Source organism: Anabas testudineus, chromosome 24 (assembly GCF_900324465.2).
Source record: "Anabas testudineus chromosome 24, fAnaTes1.2, whole genome shotgun sequence".
Lineage (NCBI taxonomy): Eukaryota > Metazoa > Chordata > Actinopteri > Anabantiformes > Anabantidae > Anabas > Anabas testudineus.
The window spans coordinates 9,929,052-9,946,751 of NC_046632.1; the positions used below are offsets into that span (position 1 = coordinate 9,929,052).

Below are 17,700 nucleotides of genomic sequence, written 5' to 3' on the forward strand. Positions count from 1 at the left end.
TTGTTTGTGTTAAGTTAGTCCAGTTTGCTGAATCACAGATGTTCATGTTTTCAACCATGTTGAAGCAACAAATTTAAAGATTCTAAGGTATAATATACAGTATGTCACTATCCTCCTTTCTTTCTTTTGTACTTGCTGTTTCAGGCTGTATTACATGAAAAACTCCATACATTTGAACTTCAAAGTGTTTTATTGGTGTGTTCATATGTGCGCATGTGTGTACAAAACTGCAAACAGAAAGTCGTACAGATGGGGAAAAAGAAACATCACTCCTGGATTATGGATCTTGGATGTCCTCTACTGACTACCTGGCAATGAAGCAGCTTAGCTTAGCTCAGACTTACACCAAGATTTATTTCACGTGGAGATGTGCGAAGACATACTGTATCCTCATTTTATTTCATAAGAAAATATCTTCAGAACATATGAACCTAAACGTACAAGCTTGTAAAATCTGTTTAGATATACACATGTTAAGAGAAAGCCACTGAAGAGTGGTTCCCGAGTGAGTTGAGCTGAGTTGTAATGAAAGTATAGCAACAAAAAGAGGGGAGTTTGCACAAAAAAGTCTACCAAAGATTTGGTACATTTATATAGGAAAAATGTCTTAGCCAGGCCAGTATAAACAGGAAGAATGGTTACAACAATTAAAACCAGTTTCAATCTTATGTGCAATTGTTTTATAGAATATTTTAATAAGAATTGGAGGGATGAACAACAACAATAATTAAAACAAAAAAAGATGCACAATTACTTCAAAATGAGGCAGAAAAACATTAAAGGGAAAAACACAGTAGAATACTGAGAGTGGGAAAGGCAAATAAAAAGTACCTTAGTCAAAACTCGATTATTAAAAACAGATATTAAGTTAAATCTGCTCTGTTTTTCAAATGTTTCGCGGGAATATAGCCTAAAACACACCCCGTCACAAGCAGTCTGTTGTGCTAACACTGTTGATCACAGCCAGTGTGTCACTCCTGGGATTATTTAATGTATGAAGCCGGTGTGGCCTCTCTTTCAGAGAAATAACGGACCAATCAGGAGCCGCGTTTCATTGGCAGGCCGCTGAGGCGGGACGTCACACCAGACGCTCTGGCCGCTCATTGGACGCAGGACTCTGAGCCCATGACTCTCCAGCCAATCAGAGCGGTCAGTCGATCTGACGCGTGTTGCGACCGGAGCCGTGTTCTGTTCATGGCGCTGCGCCCGCATCTGCGTCTTAGAGACGGATCGCTTTGATGGGGGACATCTCTGCAGGTCTACACAGCAGCGAGCAAGAGTAACAGCCAAACACCCGACGCAACATGGACATCCTGAAGTCACTGGGTCATCCGGAGGAAATATTCAACCTGTTTAAGTTTAAGATGGGGGGATGCAGAGCTGTCATGCCAAAGTTGGATTACGTGAGTAAACCATTCTGATAATATTTACTGGGAATTAACTGAGTCCAGTGATTATTAACACGGCTTCCACGCGCAGGCAGGACGCATGGTTGTAATTGTGTCATGTAGCACACGGTGTTCCCCTCTTCGTAGAGCAGCAACTCTGGAGCAACGCGGAAACCCACGTAGGCCCAGTTACAAGTAGGTCTCGCATGATTAGTGTATCCTCTGCAGCCTGTGAGGTAGTGGATATGTGTCCCCCCCGTTTAACTCCTGGGTGATCCGATGGAAACAGAGCCAGCTAATTGGACTCTGTCAAATTAGATCTGTGCTCTCACTCCTGTGTTGGCGCTGACACAGAGAGGCAGAGTTGACCATTGACTTGGGATTTGCGTTACATAATGAGCTTGGAGGGTTCAGCCGTGGGGAGAGATGCTGTGCTTGTGTCTGTGTGTGTTTGATGGCTAATCCCACCGCTTTTAACACCAATGTGACCCTCAGAGAGCCACAGTCTGCATAAAGAGTAGCCTACTCTTCATTTTGATAGCCAGCATCAATTACAGCAAGGTTATTATACAACTACCACAGTTTGTTTGTTTTACATGATAGTATTTCATCACAGATTTCCCCAAACATTGGAGTACAACTTTGGTTTGAACAGAGACACCCTGATCAGGAGTATGAGCTGAGATTGTTGTGCAAATGCTGCAGGTTTCAAGCCTCTGACCACAAGTCAAACACTATTTTTAAAGCACTTTATATAGAGAGGCAATACAACAAAACAGGAAGTAGCAATTTAGTGTGACTATCACACTAATGCAAGTGTTTTTGCTATGTCACAGACTGTGTTTCAATTGTAATGAACAATGGTGACATATTTTAATGTAACGTACACATGATCGTACCACAACTGGTGGCATGGACATATTACTGAGCAAGTTAATCTGGCTACAGCCTCTGTGTGTCAACGTTACTTAAATGAAAGTCACAAAGATGCAAAAATAAACACAAAGAGGCATCAAAACAACCAAAACAGAGGTTAAAGTGAGGAAAACGAATTGAAGGTGCGACGCTAATAGATATAAATGTCAATTAAGAGATGGAAAAATAGCAAAACTATGCAAAGATGGGAATAACAAGGTACCCTTGAATAGATGTTGCTGCTGCAGCTGCATCAACACACACATCACAGTTCATCCCAGTGTCTCCCAGCAGGGGGCAGCAAAGCGCGCTGCTGCTGTTTGCAGCACACTTCCCTAAACAGTTACATGCACCCCCCCCCCCCCCCCCATGTTCAACATTTGTCGTCTACGTTAATTATTAAAATCATGCTTTGCACACTTAACACGCACCTGCAGATGACTTGAAACCATAACAAACGAAGACCCCAGTGATGACGCAGAAAGTGCGACGTCTCCACGGATTTTGCGCACACACGCATGTGTGCGTGTTTATGATCACGGGGAAACGTTACATAGGCAGATACGCCAGGCCTAATATATTTTATGCCACTTTATTGTTTAATATCGAGGAAATATCTCGTGGTACGCTGCTGGAGTTGAGTAAAAGCTGAAGGCAGATTAGGAAACGGTGTAACGTCCTGCAGCTGGTGTTGTTTTGGCTGGAGGAGGAGGTGGGGGGGGGGGAGTGGTGTAATCGACGCAGCAGATCTCCAAACTGTGCGCACCGAAGCTGTTGATCCACACTCTGAGCTGTGGCTGTTTCCAGATCGGCGGACTTTCCGCGTCCTAAAAAGTGTCTCACCCCTCAGCACGCTTGTCCTCTACATGGACGTCGTGTCTCGCACTTGTTCCTGCAGCCCTGCTGTGGACATGGACAGCGTCGTGTTATAGCTGCAGGGTCCGACCTGCGCTCGGGTTTTCGCATGGCCGGAGCTTGCTGCAAGTGTCCGGTGTCTCTGTCCGTGTTCAAGCGCTCTCTCTCGGTGGCGCCGCGGGGCTGCGGCTCCGCTCCTCGGTCTCTCCTTCCAGGCTTTAGGCGAGGGGAGCGCGGCCTGCAGGAGGCCGCCCGCCCCTCCAGCGTCCTTAGACCCGCAAACTTTTACCGACACACGGCCTACTTCTGTCTCTCCTGCCAGGAGTCCATGAGTGAGACTCTGCGGACCTGCTACGTGTACTTGAACCAAACCAGTCGGAGTTTTGCAGCTGTGATTCAGGCGCTGGACGGAGAGCTGAGGTGAGTAAAAGCCACATGGAGGACTGGGATGTCTCCAGGTGGAGAGGGGTGTGTGCGCAGGTATGACTTATTCCCTTAGGTGCCAAAACAGGGGCGTTGGCTGGGACACTTCCCTCACACTTGAAACTGTTAAGAAGTCCGTTCAGACTTCCTCACATCACACCAACTGTGTTTTGTGTCTCACTATTATCAGAAAAGAGTAAACAACTCAAATTACTGTAGTCTGTGTGAACTTAGAGTCAGTTTGACAGTGTGTAGACACACCTCTTTATAAATAAAACACTGGAAGAGGCCCCTGCACTCAACTCATCCCTATGTTGCTGTTGTCTTAATTCAGACATGCAGTTTGTATTTTCTACCTGGTGCTGCGAGCGCTGGACACAGTGGAGGACGACATGACTATCCCTCTGGACAAGAAGGTGCCCATGCTGAACGATTTCCACACCTACCTGTACCAGGATGAGTGGTGCTTTAACGAGAGCCATGAGAAAGATCGACAGGTTCTGGAGGATTTCCCTACGGTGAGTAGGCCTGTACATGGCACTCTCAAAGCTTAATTCACTCACAGAGTTTCAAAATAAAAGCACTGCGACTACTAACTAACTACAATCTTTTGTGTCCTTTCAATTCAGATATCACTGGAATTTAGAAACCTTGCTCAGGAATACAGAGAAGTCATCTCAGATATCTGCCACCGCATGGGAGTGGGAATGGCCGAATACCTGGAGAAAAAAGTGGGATCCATGAACGACTGGGACCAGGTAAATGTCTCTCTAAATCATCAACCTGGGTATTAATACTTCACCATGCTTGTCATGCTTGAACTATAAAAAGTGATGCATGCCGTGTGCTTCTTCGTCTGTGCAGTATTGCCACTACGTGGCAGGGCTGGTTGGCATTGGCCTGTCTCGGCTCTTCTCTGCATCCCAACTGGAGGACCCTGAGGTGGGGCGGGACACTGAGCTGGCAAACTCCATGGGCCTGTTCCTGCAGAAGACCAACATCATCCGAGACTATCTGGAGGACACGCAAGAGGGACGTGTCTTCTGGCCAAAAGAGGTAAAGGAACGTGACCTTTTCCTGGTCTGAGTGTGTTTGTCTGTGTCTTACCTGAGAACACAGTTGTGTAACATGTTGATAATTCAAGAAAATAAGTTTGTTCTTCTCTCACAGCACATTCTGAAATCTGTGTGCATTTAGAAATTATGTTTACACAACCTCTACGTATGTAAAAGTGAACTGAAACCAACTCCAAGTCAAACATTTGCCCACATTTGTATCAGTAGAGTAGACTGTAAAAACCAACACGACTATTTCATGGATGTTGTATTAATATTTTTTTTGTTCAGGCATGGAGTCAGTTTGCAGCTCGTGTTGAGGACTTTGCCCAGCCTGAGAATCTGGAGTCGGCTCTGTCCTGTCTCAACCTGCTGGTCACTGATGCCCTGCGTCATGTCCCGGATGTTATCGCCTACCTGTCCCGCCTGCGCAACCAGAGCGTGTTCAATTTCTGTGCCATTCCACAGGTAAGGTATTTCAGTGCGGAGATCACATTTTTATCCTCCTCCTACTCGTGTTTGACAATTTACAAGAACAGCTTTGAGTTTTTCTCTACTTGACCGTATGTTATTCCTCTTTTGACCAGGTGATGGCAATAGCTACACTGTCGACGTGCTACAACAACCCCATGGTGTTCCAGGGAGTAGTGAAGATCAGAAAGGGACAGGCTGTTACTCTTATGATGGACGCCACCAACATGAGGGCTGTACAGACCATCGTTGCTCAGTACAGCCAGGAGGTGAGTGTGTTGTTGTGGCAGTGTCTCCTACTTTTACCATATTACACTTTACCAACCGGTGTTTTTCCCGTGTGCAGATCTTACACAAGGTCTCTCTCACTGACCCAACGCGAGACAAGACACTAAACATCTTGGCTCTAATTCAAGAGAAATCCACCCTGTCCCAGTCCAGTCTCCCGTCCAGGACCCACCTGTCGCCCATGTACTTGTCTGCTGCCATGCTGCTAGCTGCTCTCAGCTGGCAGTACCTCAGTACTACTGCAGCACAGGTGCAGGGCACCGGTGACATGCAGGGACAGTGAACTCCTTCACCCTCACCTTTCCTGGAGTCTATAGACTAAAAATATCCCTCTGCCCTTATTGAAGGTTTAGTTCTCGTCTCGCTGGAGGAACGTTTCCATTCTTTGTTATGGCCGTAACAGGACCATGGACCTATTTAGAAGGTGAAGCGGTTCTGGTAGCAGAACCACACAGTTGTTGTGTGGTCTTATTCACCAGCATCAATGACACATTGAAACAATTCAGGGTGTTTTATTGTCGTTATATGTTGAGCATGCTTTTTTTTTTTTCTTTTTTTTTTGATCCATTGTTTGGATTTATTAAAATGATTCTGCATGTTTGAACATTTCAAGACGAAACTTTATAGTTAAAGGAGCTGAAATGTAAAAACACAAAAAAACGGCTTATTTCGAGATTATAGGGAACATAGTCACCAAACTTCATTAAGCTTTTAATTTCTTTTTGTCTCGAATCTTAGTTTTCTTATTTTCAATGTCAAAAGCTAGCTCAATATTCCACTTATGTTTCCATAGGAAACACTTAAATTACAGATAAAACTGCACTTTACAGCATTTGTGCTGTATGTTAGAATAGATGTTGATGGCATCCACTGCCATTAGAGCTTTATTTCAACACTTTTTTCCTTGTTCGTTCAGTTTCAACCCTGTGTACTTTGAAATGGGAGAAAAAGAAAAGAGTAGTGCAATTCCTAAGCAGTTGAATTAAAATAAAATTGTTTAAATGAATAAGGTAGGACGGAGACATGTTGAACGGATGTAATTTCTGAGAGAAATGCATATTACGACTGCTAGCTAAAGTGTCCTTAACGCAGTTTTGGTGAGTAGAAAGTTGGCACAGTGGGAGCTTGTACAGAACCAAAGGAGAGCTACAAACAATGTAGAATTAAATTTTGATTTGTACATATTTGAACAAATAAAGAGGCAAAACAATTGAAGGTGGTGTTGATTGTGGTGTCATTTCCTTTATTTTTCTTGTTTCTGAGTGTTCATGTGTGTCACAGCTATTAATATATTAAAAATGTGTCATTTTACTGATCGTCAGCTGAATATTTTCATCATCATCGGCTGATCATAATGTTAACAGCACCTGTCAACCTTTGGCAAGACATTTGCTAGTCACATGAGCTTGCATTCATTACACAGACATGTGATTCTATAACTTGAACCTTATAAAAAGACGACTGGAGAGAACTGATGTTCATTTCAGCAAGGGAGGGGAACGCTTCTGACGGAGAACGAGTGTCTGTGCAGCTGTGAGGTAAAAGATGAGATCATCTTTATTTTGTTATAATCACTTCAGCTGAAATTCAGCTTTTTTTCTGGCTTTTAAATCTAATTTGGCACTTTATTTATACGTCTTAAATAATATCTAAGTAATAACTAACCCACAGTTATCTTGTAGTGTCTTCTAGTTTCTTTGTACTATAAAAAAAAAAAACAAGCAGATGCAGCTTAAACCTACATGAGCAGAAAGGAAACATCAATTAATATGGATTGGAGTTGTCACACTAGTTGAACTGGGGTGAACATTATAACAAATATCTGAGAGGAAGATGTTTGTGTGTAATTACGGCAACAATGCAGAGAAAAATTGTGACCTCAGTTGAACTGTCACGGCCATGTGAATCCCACGCTGTCTCATAAAACAGGTTATTAAAACATGTTTACTGTTTTATGAGACACACTGCACCACAGTTAGTGTGATTCAACAGTCTGTTTTTGCAGGATGAATCGACTGACCCTTCTTTGCGTCGCAGTCACTGTGTCTGTGACCTGGGCTCACCCTCGCCCCCATCTTCACTATGCAGAAATTATCAACGTTATTAACAAGGCGAACACCACCTGGACGGTGAGACCAGCTTATTCATCTAATCAGTACTTGCTCTGTGCAGAGTAAGGAGACCTTCTTTCATGAACTAGGATTTAGGATGCAGTGATAGATATTTGTAATCTTTGCTTTCGCTTCCTCTACTTTTGCTCCAGGCTGGGCAGAACTTTCCAAATGTTGATGTGAGCTATGTGAAGGCTCTGTGTGGGACTATTCTGAATGGACCCAAGCTGCCTGAGGTGTAAGTTTTAACATCAGTGTGTTCCTTGTCTTGTGTAAGGGCATGTGCATGCATGTTAATGTGTGTGTCTCACATGACCAAACAGGTGATGTCCAGCAAGTTTATTTCATCTATCGTTCTCATGACCGTCTTCTCTTGTTTAGGCTTCGTGATATTGAAGACGTACGACTTCCAGATACCTTCGATGCACGGCAGCAGTGGCCCAAATGTCCCACCATCAAACAGATCAGAGACCAGGGCTCATGTGGATCCTGCTGGGTAAGAATTTCAGTTCAGCAAAGTTCAGAACCAATGGTGATATTCTCACACCTGTTAACCTGCAATGTAATCCCACAGGCCTTTGGGGCAGTTGAGGCAATGTCCGACCGGATATGCATCCACAGCGGTGCTAAGATCTCTGTGGAGATCTCCGCTGAGGATCTTCTGTCCTGCTGTGATGAATGTGGCATGGGGCAAGTAACCAAATGAGTACAATGCAGGTTTTTAATTGGATATCAAACAACATTTGTGGTGTTTCTTTACTTTCTCTGTGATTGTAGATGTTTTGGTGGTTTCCCCTCTGCTGCCTGGGAATTCTGGGCAAAGAAAGGGTTGGTAACAGGAGGGCTGTACCAGTCCAAAGTCGGTACGATCAACATAACTGTGACTTCAAATGTGTTAGTGAAGCTGTTTTTAAAGCCTGTGCTGAAACTGAGGGTGATTGTGTGTTACAGGCTGCAGACCCTACACTATCGCTGAATGTGATCATCATGTAAATGGATCTCGTCCCCCATGTCAGGGTGAACAGGACACTCCCAAGTGTGTGGAGCAGTGCATCGATGGATACTCTCCATCCTATCAGAAGGACAAACACTTCGGTACCGTCACTTAAAGTAATTTAGTTCTGCTCTGCTGCTGTACCTTTCCTGTCACACCCTGTTTGATGTTACTGTTTCCTGTGCCTCCCTCTTCAGGTAGACAAACATACAGCGTCCCGTCCAAGCAAGAGCAGATCATGGCTGAATTGTACAAGAACGGGCCTGTGGAGGCAGCATTCTCTGTTTATGCCGATTTTCTGACCTACAAGACTGGTGAGGTCCACATGTAAACTGTATGCACACAAACCTCTTCTACACACACCAGCATGTAAACAAGAAGCTGTGTTAAGTTTTCAGTCATCAAGTATATTTACTATTATACATTCACTGTACTGTAATATTATTATAGGTGTGTACCAGCATGTGACAGGGGACATGCTGGGTGGTCACGCCATAAAGATCCTGGGCTGGGGAGAGGAGAATGGGACTCCGTACTGGCTGGCTGCAAACTCCTGGAACAATGACTGGGGAGACAAAGGTATTTTATGACATAACTACAGAATAGTGGGCAGAGTACAATGACCTGCTTCTTGTGCACTTGATGCTGAGTGATGTTATGTATTGATAGTTGTTAACATTAGGTTGAGGTTGTATGTTAAGTACATTACAGAATAAAGACGTGACATTTAAACTCATTTGGAAGTGTGGTGAGATACAGTAAAAAATGTGTTTTGATTTTGTCTTCTCATTTCAGGCTTTTTCAAGATCAAGCGTGGAAATGATGAATGTGGTATTGAGTCAGAGGTGGTTGCAGGAATCCCAGTCAACTAGTAAAAGACATTTACAACAAACATTCATCAAATCGGGTTAATCAAGAAGAAACCACTGCAATTAAAATCAAACAGAAAAAAAACAAACAAACAAAAAAAAGCACAACGTTTTGCTCTTTTTTTTTATTGTTCTAAATAAAATACCATTATGATCTCCATGCTTGTTTGTATTTTTTCCCCTTCAAGACCACAAATGAAAGCAAGAAGACAAATGAAACATCAGATGCTTTAATTGTTCAATCTTTTATTGATAATAATTGCGATGTGAGTCCACATCTCATGTTTTTATCACACATTTGTACTGAGGAGGATAGAAACAGTTCAAGGTAGTACTTCCTGAAAAGCGCAACACGGAGCGGTAAAGATCCACATTCACATACGTAGGAGAGAGCTCTCACTCTACTTTTATTTCTAAGAACCACAGTGATGACAGGAGTTTCAGCTGAAAGTATTAAAAAGAGGGTGAATAAAATTGCGAAGGTAGAATTTTACTCCACTAAATGATACCTAATATACACTTTTTGGTGTGTTTTCTTAAACTGCTGCAATAACACGACCCAAATATGTAATGTAAATAAATGGTAAAAATGAAAAAACAGACTAATAGAAAATATTATTAAAAGAAATCCTAATTAACAAATACATACAGATGAGTCAACTAGCTGCAGTGCACAGCAGGACACGGACTTTGTGCGCTTTTACATTTTTTCCCCCCTGCGTGTAGATAGCTTTCATATTTGTAGTCCGTCTGCGAAAGCGAACCACGACATTTACAGACAATGGGTCGTCTGTCTAAACACACGATCTTTGGTCGTGACCTGTCAACCAGGAAGCGGCAGCTCCTGGAGAAAACGCCGCTGAATAAAGACCTGCAGGCGGACAGCGGCTGCTGATCATCCCCGTCTGGGCTGATGGGAGTGGAGGAGCAGCTGTAAAACATCTGTATCGTTAGCTGCTGGTGATGAAGGCAGGTTGTGGGACATTAACTTCAGTTACACGTCTTTCTGTCCGTTGTCTTTTCCGTTGTGTCCGCTGATTAGCGCTTTAGATAGCCGAGCGTCAGCTACCAGGTCATCTCCCTGCTGTTCAAATTTAGACAGATTAATAATGATCATGTTTTTATCACATCTGGAGCTGTGGAGAACATACTTGGAGTTTGTTTCCAGGCCTTACACGGTGCTCATCTGCTCCCTCACGGCCGCAGTTTACTATCTGTGGGGCCGCAAGTGTCAGGTCAGTCACTGCGGCCAAGGCAGCGCTAATAATCACTTTATATTAATTCATTTTATTTATTATCTGTTCTTTTTCTGTTTTTAGTATTATACTACATGTTTATTTTTCTATTTACTATTTTTTTTTATTTGCTCCCTTGGTTTTTAATCGTTATTATAGCTTACTCAATTATTCTATTGTTTATTTTTCTGTGTTATTCTACACAGTTTCATTTGTTTACTATTTTAAAATGTATTCTTAACTTAGTCTTATTTTTCTTATTATTAGAGTTCTTTTTTATTAGATTGTGTATTATTCTGCTTTATGCTTTTTATTTAACATTTCAAATTTGTAATGCTATATTACTGGATTTTATTCATTATTTAATCAACTTTATTTTCATATTTAATGTATATTTGCAATAGTTTTGTTAAATTTTATTGTAGGGTATTTTTTGACATTTACATTTAAGATGACATAATTTTACTCAAGCTTCCTGTATTTAACACACCAACAAACAACACAACAAGTACCAATCAGTGTTTATGAAAATATACAATAACAACGTTTAACAGTTTGTATGGTTACATTGGCAAGAAAAAGTATGTGAAATTTCATGGTTTTCTTCATTTGTCATAAAATGTGATCTAATCTTCATCTTAGTCACAAGTATTAACAAAATAATAATGTGTAATAATAATGTGCCTAAAATAATAACACTAAACTATTCTGATCTTTCATGTCTTTATTGAAAACAACCAAATGGTAAAAGTATGTGAATCCCTAATTGGAGTCAGCCATTAGCATACTTTCTTAAACAAAATGTTTTGAGGGTGTGGACTATAAGTTGACTGACAAAAACCACTCAAATATTTTGAGTTTGCTCCACACAAGAAGAATACACTTTGGGACTGTGGCTACTCTCAGTCAAAATGACCCCAAGAGCACAACAAACACTAATTAGTGAGGTAAAGTTTTCCAAAGAGCACATTGACACACTACAGCAGTGTTGGCAAAATGTTTTGTGGACTGATGAAACTATATTGGACTATTTCGAAAGAACACACAGCACTACGTCTGGTGTAAAAAGGTCACTGCATATGATGAAAACATCACCCCAATCGTAAAGTAGGAGGAAAAAGCATGATCAGTGATTAAGGGGAAGATTAATTCCCAAGTGTATCAAAAGGAAATTGTTGTTGTAGTTGTTCTCAATAACATTTTGAATGTGATTTTTTTTGGTGTTATTATTTTAGGCACATTATATTTGTTAATACTCTCGACTTAGATGAAGATCAGATTACATTTTATGACAAATTAATGCAGAAAATTATGAAATTCCAAATACTATTTCCATACTATAAACATATGACTTAATGTACTTTAATACTGATTTCACTCATTAAATCCTGACTCATATGACATTACATTTAAACTTGACCTGACATATTCATAATATAAATGTTTTACTTGGTGAATATGTCAGCTCATATTGAGCCATTTAAGGACAATAAATGCTTTGCTCATGTAGGCTATGGATTCAGAGATCAAGATCATTACTAACAGCTATTCATTGCAGCTATTTATTCCATTCATTCGACTGCAGTGACATCAAATGATTGTACAATACATACTTTGTACAGTGTGTAATAACTTATATTGCTTAAAAAGGCCAAGGAGGAGCTGTGAGTCAGCCACAACTTCCCTGAAGCCAAAGCTGTGCCATGTTTCATTCGACCAAGAACCCAAATAATTCAATTAACCTCAAAAATACAGTTAAAAAATTTATTGGTGGGATACATTTTCTTTCTCTTAAATACTCAATGACTGTATGTTTTATCTGTTATAGATGATATGTGCTATTTCACTATCTTAAGAAAACACACACACACACACACACATACACACACACACACACACACACACACACACACACACACACACACACACACACACACACACACACACACACACACACACACAATCCTAATTTCAAACCTAATGTTTTTATCTCTCTACATTTTGTGTCTTTTCCTCTCAGACACCAACCCTGATTTGTAGCACGGCTTTCAGCGTGTTCCTCCACAAACACTGTCCTGTGGTGTCCGAGTGCTTCAGTCCCACTCCGTGGTGCTGGGGAGGTCGGCTTCAAACCCTAGTCTGTGCCGTCCTCAAGTCCAGGCCCCCTGTCAAATATCACAAGTAGGAAGGGCTCCCTGTTGTTATCCTCTTACTGGGATCTTATTGTCTTTTTTTTCAGCACAGCTCCATCTGCATCATTGTTCTAATGGCAGATTTAGTGCTTTTCACACATTTTAAATTCTCATTTTTATCATCCTGTTCCTTCTTGTTTCTGTCCTTTCTTTTTATCCTGCAGTGAGCTCATCCGTACAGCTGATGGTGGTCAGATCTCTCTGGATTGGGTTTACAACGAGGCCAGTGCGCCCTACCCAGAATCCTCTACTCGCCCCACAGTGCTCATCCTCCCGGGCATAACAGGGAACAGCAAACAGCCCTATGTGCTCCACGCTGTCAGCCAGGCCACTCGCCGTGGCTACAGGTCAGGTGTACTCCTGTATAAAAAATCAAAATTAAATGTGAACACATCTGAACTTAATTTTAGATCTTTAAGCACAAACAGGAATGTTTGACTGAAAGTAAACAGGAAACTTATGTGACATGAATTAAAGGAAGAAAATATCCCACAGCTGCTCAAACTAATTAGTTTTGTTTCCTAGATGTGTGGTCTTCAACAACAGGGGAGCTGCAGGGGAAGAGTTGTTGGTAAGTACAGTTATTATCTAATTACCTACTTTCCTTTTCACGCCTTCATTTAAACAGAGTAACTTCAATAAGAAAACCTGTTTAATAAAGCTTATAGAGCAAACACGCCCCACAGGATCACTTTCAGTATGAGGCTGAATCTGTTCTGTATTTGTCTTATCATCAATAAAATCCCACGAAGACACTATAAGCAAAAATGAACTGAACGAGCATTGTCAAACATATTAAAGACCTGAAATATTCTTATATACTCTTGAATAACGGCGTTTATACGGCTTACTATCTTCAGTAGCAGCAACATGCTTTTAAATGCCAGTAAAGTTGGATACTGTAAGTTGGAAAGCAGTTAGTGACCAACTAAACCATTGTTCATTTGGTCTTTTTATTGGGATCTACTGATGATAAGATGAATTTAGAATATCACCAGCTGTTCCTGTAGTGGTTCAAACTTGAACACTGCATGTAACGCTCCTCGTCTGTCCTCCTGCGCGCTCCAGACACCTCTCACCTACTGTGCAGCTAATACCGCGGATCTTGAGTGTGTGGTGCAACATGTCAAAGGACTCTTTCCAAAAGCCCCTGTGCTTGGTGCTGGTGTTTCTATGGGAGGGTGAGTTGGCTTCCTGCTGGCACTTATGCTCAAATGTATCCCAGCGTTTGTGACATTTCTCTGTCTTCCCTTTTACTCGCCAGGTTTTTGTTGTAACACCTTGTTTCCCTTCACATTTTTTTCTCTCTACTGAAGCATGCTGCTGTTAAACTACCTGGCCCGTAAGCGCACACAGTCGGGGATGGTGGCGGGTCTGACCATCTCTGTCCCCTTCGATGCACAGGAGTCGTCTGTCTCTATGGAAGAACCACTCAACTGGCTGCTCTTCAACAAAATCCTTGCGATGGGCCTGTGTCGCACTGTCAGCAGGTCAGATAGGTTGTCATTTCCTAAATTTAAATCAGGCAATTGCCATTGTTGAACCTTTTTTTCTGTTCACAGGCACCGGAAGATTCTGGAGAAAGTGGTGGACGTTGACTATGTCCTGAAGGTATGGCCTGTTTTTTTACCTTCACCTTTCTATCACAGTTCTGAATTTTCCCTTCGTGTAATTGCCTTCTCTCCTTTCATCCCCGTCCTCTAGTCGCGGACCATCCGTGAGTTTGATGAACGCTTCACCATTGTGCAGTTTGGTTATAAATCCTCCCTGGAGTACTACCGCGATGCCAGCCCAGGCAAAAAACTCCCCACTACTGCAGTACCCATCTTGTGTCTCAACGCTGCTGATGACCCATTTTCCCCCCAAAATGGTGAGTGGAGATCAGCAGAAGGTGGAGGTTATGTTTAACTTGCATTTTCAAGTCCAAGTTTTAAGCACCAGATCTGTGTCCTGAAGTCATTATGCTTATTTTTTCAATGCATTCTTTCCCCCACAGCGTTCCCACTGACCATAGTCCAAGGCCTGCCTAATGTCGCCCTGTTGCTAACGGCTCATGGTGGACACATTGCCTTCCTGGATGGTTTGTTTCCCCGCGGTGAGACCTACATGGAACGCCTGTTCGGTCAGTTCATCCAGGCAGTCTTTGAGCACCCGAAGGACATAAACAAAGCTTGCGGCATCAAGGAGGAGCAGATGAGCTGATCGTCCTTCACTTTCTCACCACTGTTTGTACTCTGAACCAGACTACATGGCTGAATGCTGCAAAGAATATGAAGTCAATGACAGTAGAACAACAATTCACAAAAAGAAAATGTATTGCTTTGCTTTGCATGCTGTTATTCTAACACAGATTTGTTGTATTCCCTTCATGTTTGTATAGATAATGACCAACTGTATTGTACAATCATATGACCTCACTGCTAAGTCTGTTAATCTACCTCCTCATCGTCCCAGGTTCCCTATTAATGAGAAATCATAAGTTATGTGTTGGAAAAAACACATAATCCAATGAAAAATGATAATGAGTGATCGGAAATGTGAAAACGTTACATGAAAATGTAAGAACAGGAATATATTCCCATTGATATTGGTGCAGTTGCTGTGTTTCCCTCATAAGCTCTTTTGGTTTCCTTGAAGTGTAAGGTGCCTTGAAGGATTATACATTTCCACATTTTAGCCCTGCAGGCAGACTTCACATGTAATTTCTAAATGCACATCATGATGGCAATCCTGTTTACAGTCTTTAATGAAGAAAAGACTCGTGTAATAGGTTTATCATCTGAATTTTTAATAGTAAAAAAGGGAAATTAGTTCAATGTAAAAGTAAATGCAAACATATTGTATGTTTGCATATGCTTTTCATTGTAAATTAGTACTGCTGGCATCAGAGGTGGTCCATTGTGTTGTTATCTGCCTTTTGTTTATTTGTGCTCATTGCTATTTGGGGAATGTGACAGATGAAGGAGCATCTATCATGTCTGTTTTGAAGCCACTTGACTTGATAATTATTAAATGTGTAGTTAGTTTGTTGTTATCGCAGGTTATTTATCTTGAATTTTACCACTGATTGTAAGTCTTCGCACAAGGACCAGGTCAGTGTGTGTGTGGGTGCACTGAATATCAAATCAGTCCTGAATATGAAGAAGGTTCAATGAACTTTGTGTATTTCCAGTAGTTGATGATGATGGTCAGTCACTACTTCATAATGCCGTTAACAAGTCATTATTATTTGTAATAATGTAATTTTTCATTGCAAACTATAGTTGTTTATCTTCATTCTTAGTAGGAAATGTTTTCAACTGTGACTCGCGTACACGGATCTATAACACTTTAGCAGCTGTTGGTGGTAATCTATGAGTTTCTCTGCTCATCAGCTATTTACTTTAAATTAATTGCTCTGTAATTCTAGTGGAAAATATGTTTTTTTAATATATGATTCTGTATGAGATGTAACCACAATCAGTGTTTTTTGGGCATTATTGATTATGTATTTTTGTCTTGGTTATTGAATTGCACTGAAATTAAAGAATGACATTAAGAATTACAGAATTGAATGTCAACTGATGGTTTTATTTCTTCAGTGTATGTTTGTAAGTTACAGAAATCTTTGAATATCCACTCATCTGTGGCTGTGATCGTTAGTAACACTTGACTCAGCCTGTTTTTTTTTTTAATGCATTCCACCATGTTGGACAAATGTCATGACACACACACTGCCAGTTTCCTCCAGGCTGAAACCGAAGCCCTTTTGTATCTTATGAGATGGTGGTGTCATTAAAGTCATTGATTAACCAGAAGGAGTATTAGTAAGTAAATGTGAACAATAAAGACCGACGCCCTATGTGACAACGTTAACCCTTTAGCCTAATTTAGATTCATTTAATGACACTGCTGCCTGGAAAGCAGCAGGTGACACGGAGTCTTATGCAAAGATAGAAACATAATGAAACCTTTCCGACTCTGCTAGATGTAATCTGTGAGTTGACCTGGTTGCCCTCGGCTTCAGCAATTCCCCACAACTCCAGCTTTCAATTTTGTTAATTTAGCTTCTTTGGAAAATCTTTTTCATGGATCACAAAAATATGACTGCAGAAGATCATCATATTAACTTCAAATGACTTCCTGTTTCTTTCCTGTTTGCCTAAGACTCTCTCATTGTTTACGCTGGTTTAAATTTTACAGCATGTCACTGGCAATATCACAAAAATTACAAATTCTTAGTATAAAATAATCTGTTATAAATAACAAGAACTACAATAATCGTATTCTCCTGCTAGAATATTTGCTGTCAGGACAAATAAAATGTGACAAAATTCATACTTCCTCCTCCTCTTCCTCCAACTCTTCCTCCTGTCTCCATGCCTCCACCTGGTGTGATGGGAGGAGCGTCAGTTTAAGGTTAATGATTCAACACCAGAGCTGCTGAGACTGACAGATAGAGAAAGAAGAGGAAAGACTGAGAGTGAGGGAGGCAGAGAGGTGGCGAGAAGTAAAAATAGTAAAAGCTGAAGCGCAGACATGACAGTGTAAGCTGAGAAAGTGCGCCGGAGAAGTAATGCAAGAGAGGCTGCAGACTGCATGGTTGTGTCTGCTCAGGTGTGTCTAGTCCGCAGACAGTCTGAGGGTCAGACAGGACGCAGACATTGTACATAAAGCAAATACTGCTCTTCAACTGAAAGTGGATATTTTAAGTAGTACAGAGTTGTTATTTGCCTCCTATGGTCCTCGTGGCCTTTGTAGGCTGGGACACTTCTCATCTTCTCTCCTGACCACACACAGCCTGCAGGTGAGTGCGACTCTGCTTCTCCATCCACACACTACATGTTAAAGTGTCTTTGAGACTTGGATGTCATGTGAAGCTTTTTTTGATCCAGATCCATATTTTGTCATGTGGCTTAATGTGT

The 17,700-nt window shown here is 41.4% G+C and overlaps 3 protein-coding genes across 6 annotated transcripts; all 3 read left to right on the top strand.

Annotated features, from left to right (window-relative positions):
• The first annotated feature begins 208 nt into the window (after positions 1-208).
• Positions 209-6,610, top strand: fdft1 (farnesyl-diphosphate farnesyltransferase 1). Of its 2 annotated transcripts, XM_026341582.1 has the most exons (8): positions 209-1,403; positions 3,481-3,578; positions 3,916-4,099; positions 4,211-4,339; positions 4,446-4,637; positions 4,928-5,104; positions 5,224-5,376; positions 5,454-6,610. In XM_026341582.1, exons 1-8 carry the CDS (start codon positions 1,305-1,307, stop codon positions 5,676-5,678), a joined length of 1,257 nt encoding a protein of 418 aa, XP_026197367.1. In that variant the 5' UTR covers positions 209-1,304; the 3' UTR covers positions 5,679-6,610. The 2 variants fall into 2 exon arrangements, with proteins under 2 accessions (XP_026197367.1, XP_026197365.1); XM_026341580.1 differs by lacking the exon at positions 209-1,403 and having other exon boundaries at positions 1,417-3,578.
• A 283-nt stretch (positions 6,611-6,893) lies between these two features.
• On the top strand, positions 6,894-9,518 carry LOC113149396 (cathepsin B-like). The gene is made up of 10 exons (XM_026341501.1): positions 6,894-6,933; positions 7,401-7,524; positions 7,659-7,744; positions 7,888-8,002; positions 8,081-8,196; positions 8,284-8,369; positions 8,458-8,601; positions 8,698-8,814; positions 8,951-9,079; positions 9,296-9,518. The coding sequence occupies exons 2-10, from the start codon at positions 7,402-7,404 to the stop codon at positions 9,370-9,372; spliced, it is 993 nt and encodes a 330-aa protein (XP_026197286.1). The 5' UTR covers positions 6,894-6,933; position 7,401; the 3' UTR covers positions 9,373-9,518.
• A 682-nt stretch (positions 9,519-10,200) lies between these two features.
• LOC113149791 (phospholipase ABHD3-like) lies at positions 10,201-15,582 on the top strand. Of its 3 annotated transcripts, none has more exons than XM_026342082.1 (9): positions 10,201-10,604; positions 12,625-12,785; positions 12,961-13,143; positions 13,322-13,367; positions 13,865-13,977; positions 14,113-14,286; positions 14,359-14,407; positions 14,501-14,666; positions 14,793-15,582. In XM_026342082.1, exons 1-9 carry the CDS (start codon positions 10,479-10,481, stop codon positions 14,996-14,998), a joined length of 1,224 nt encoding a protein of 407 aa, XP_026197867.1. In that variant the 5' UTR covers positions 10,201-10,478; the 3' UTR covers positions 14,999-15,582. The 3 variants fall into 3 exon arrangements, with proteins under 3 accessions (XP_026197867.1, XP_026197868.1, XP_026197869.1); XM_026342083.1 differs by having other exon boundaries at positions 10,201-10,338; XM_026342084.1 differs by lacking the exon at positions 13,865-13,977 and having other exon boundaries at positions 14,201-14,286.
• The last annotated feature ends 2,118 nt before the right edge of the window (positions 15,583-17,700 follow it).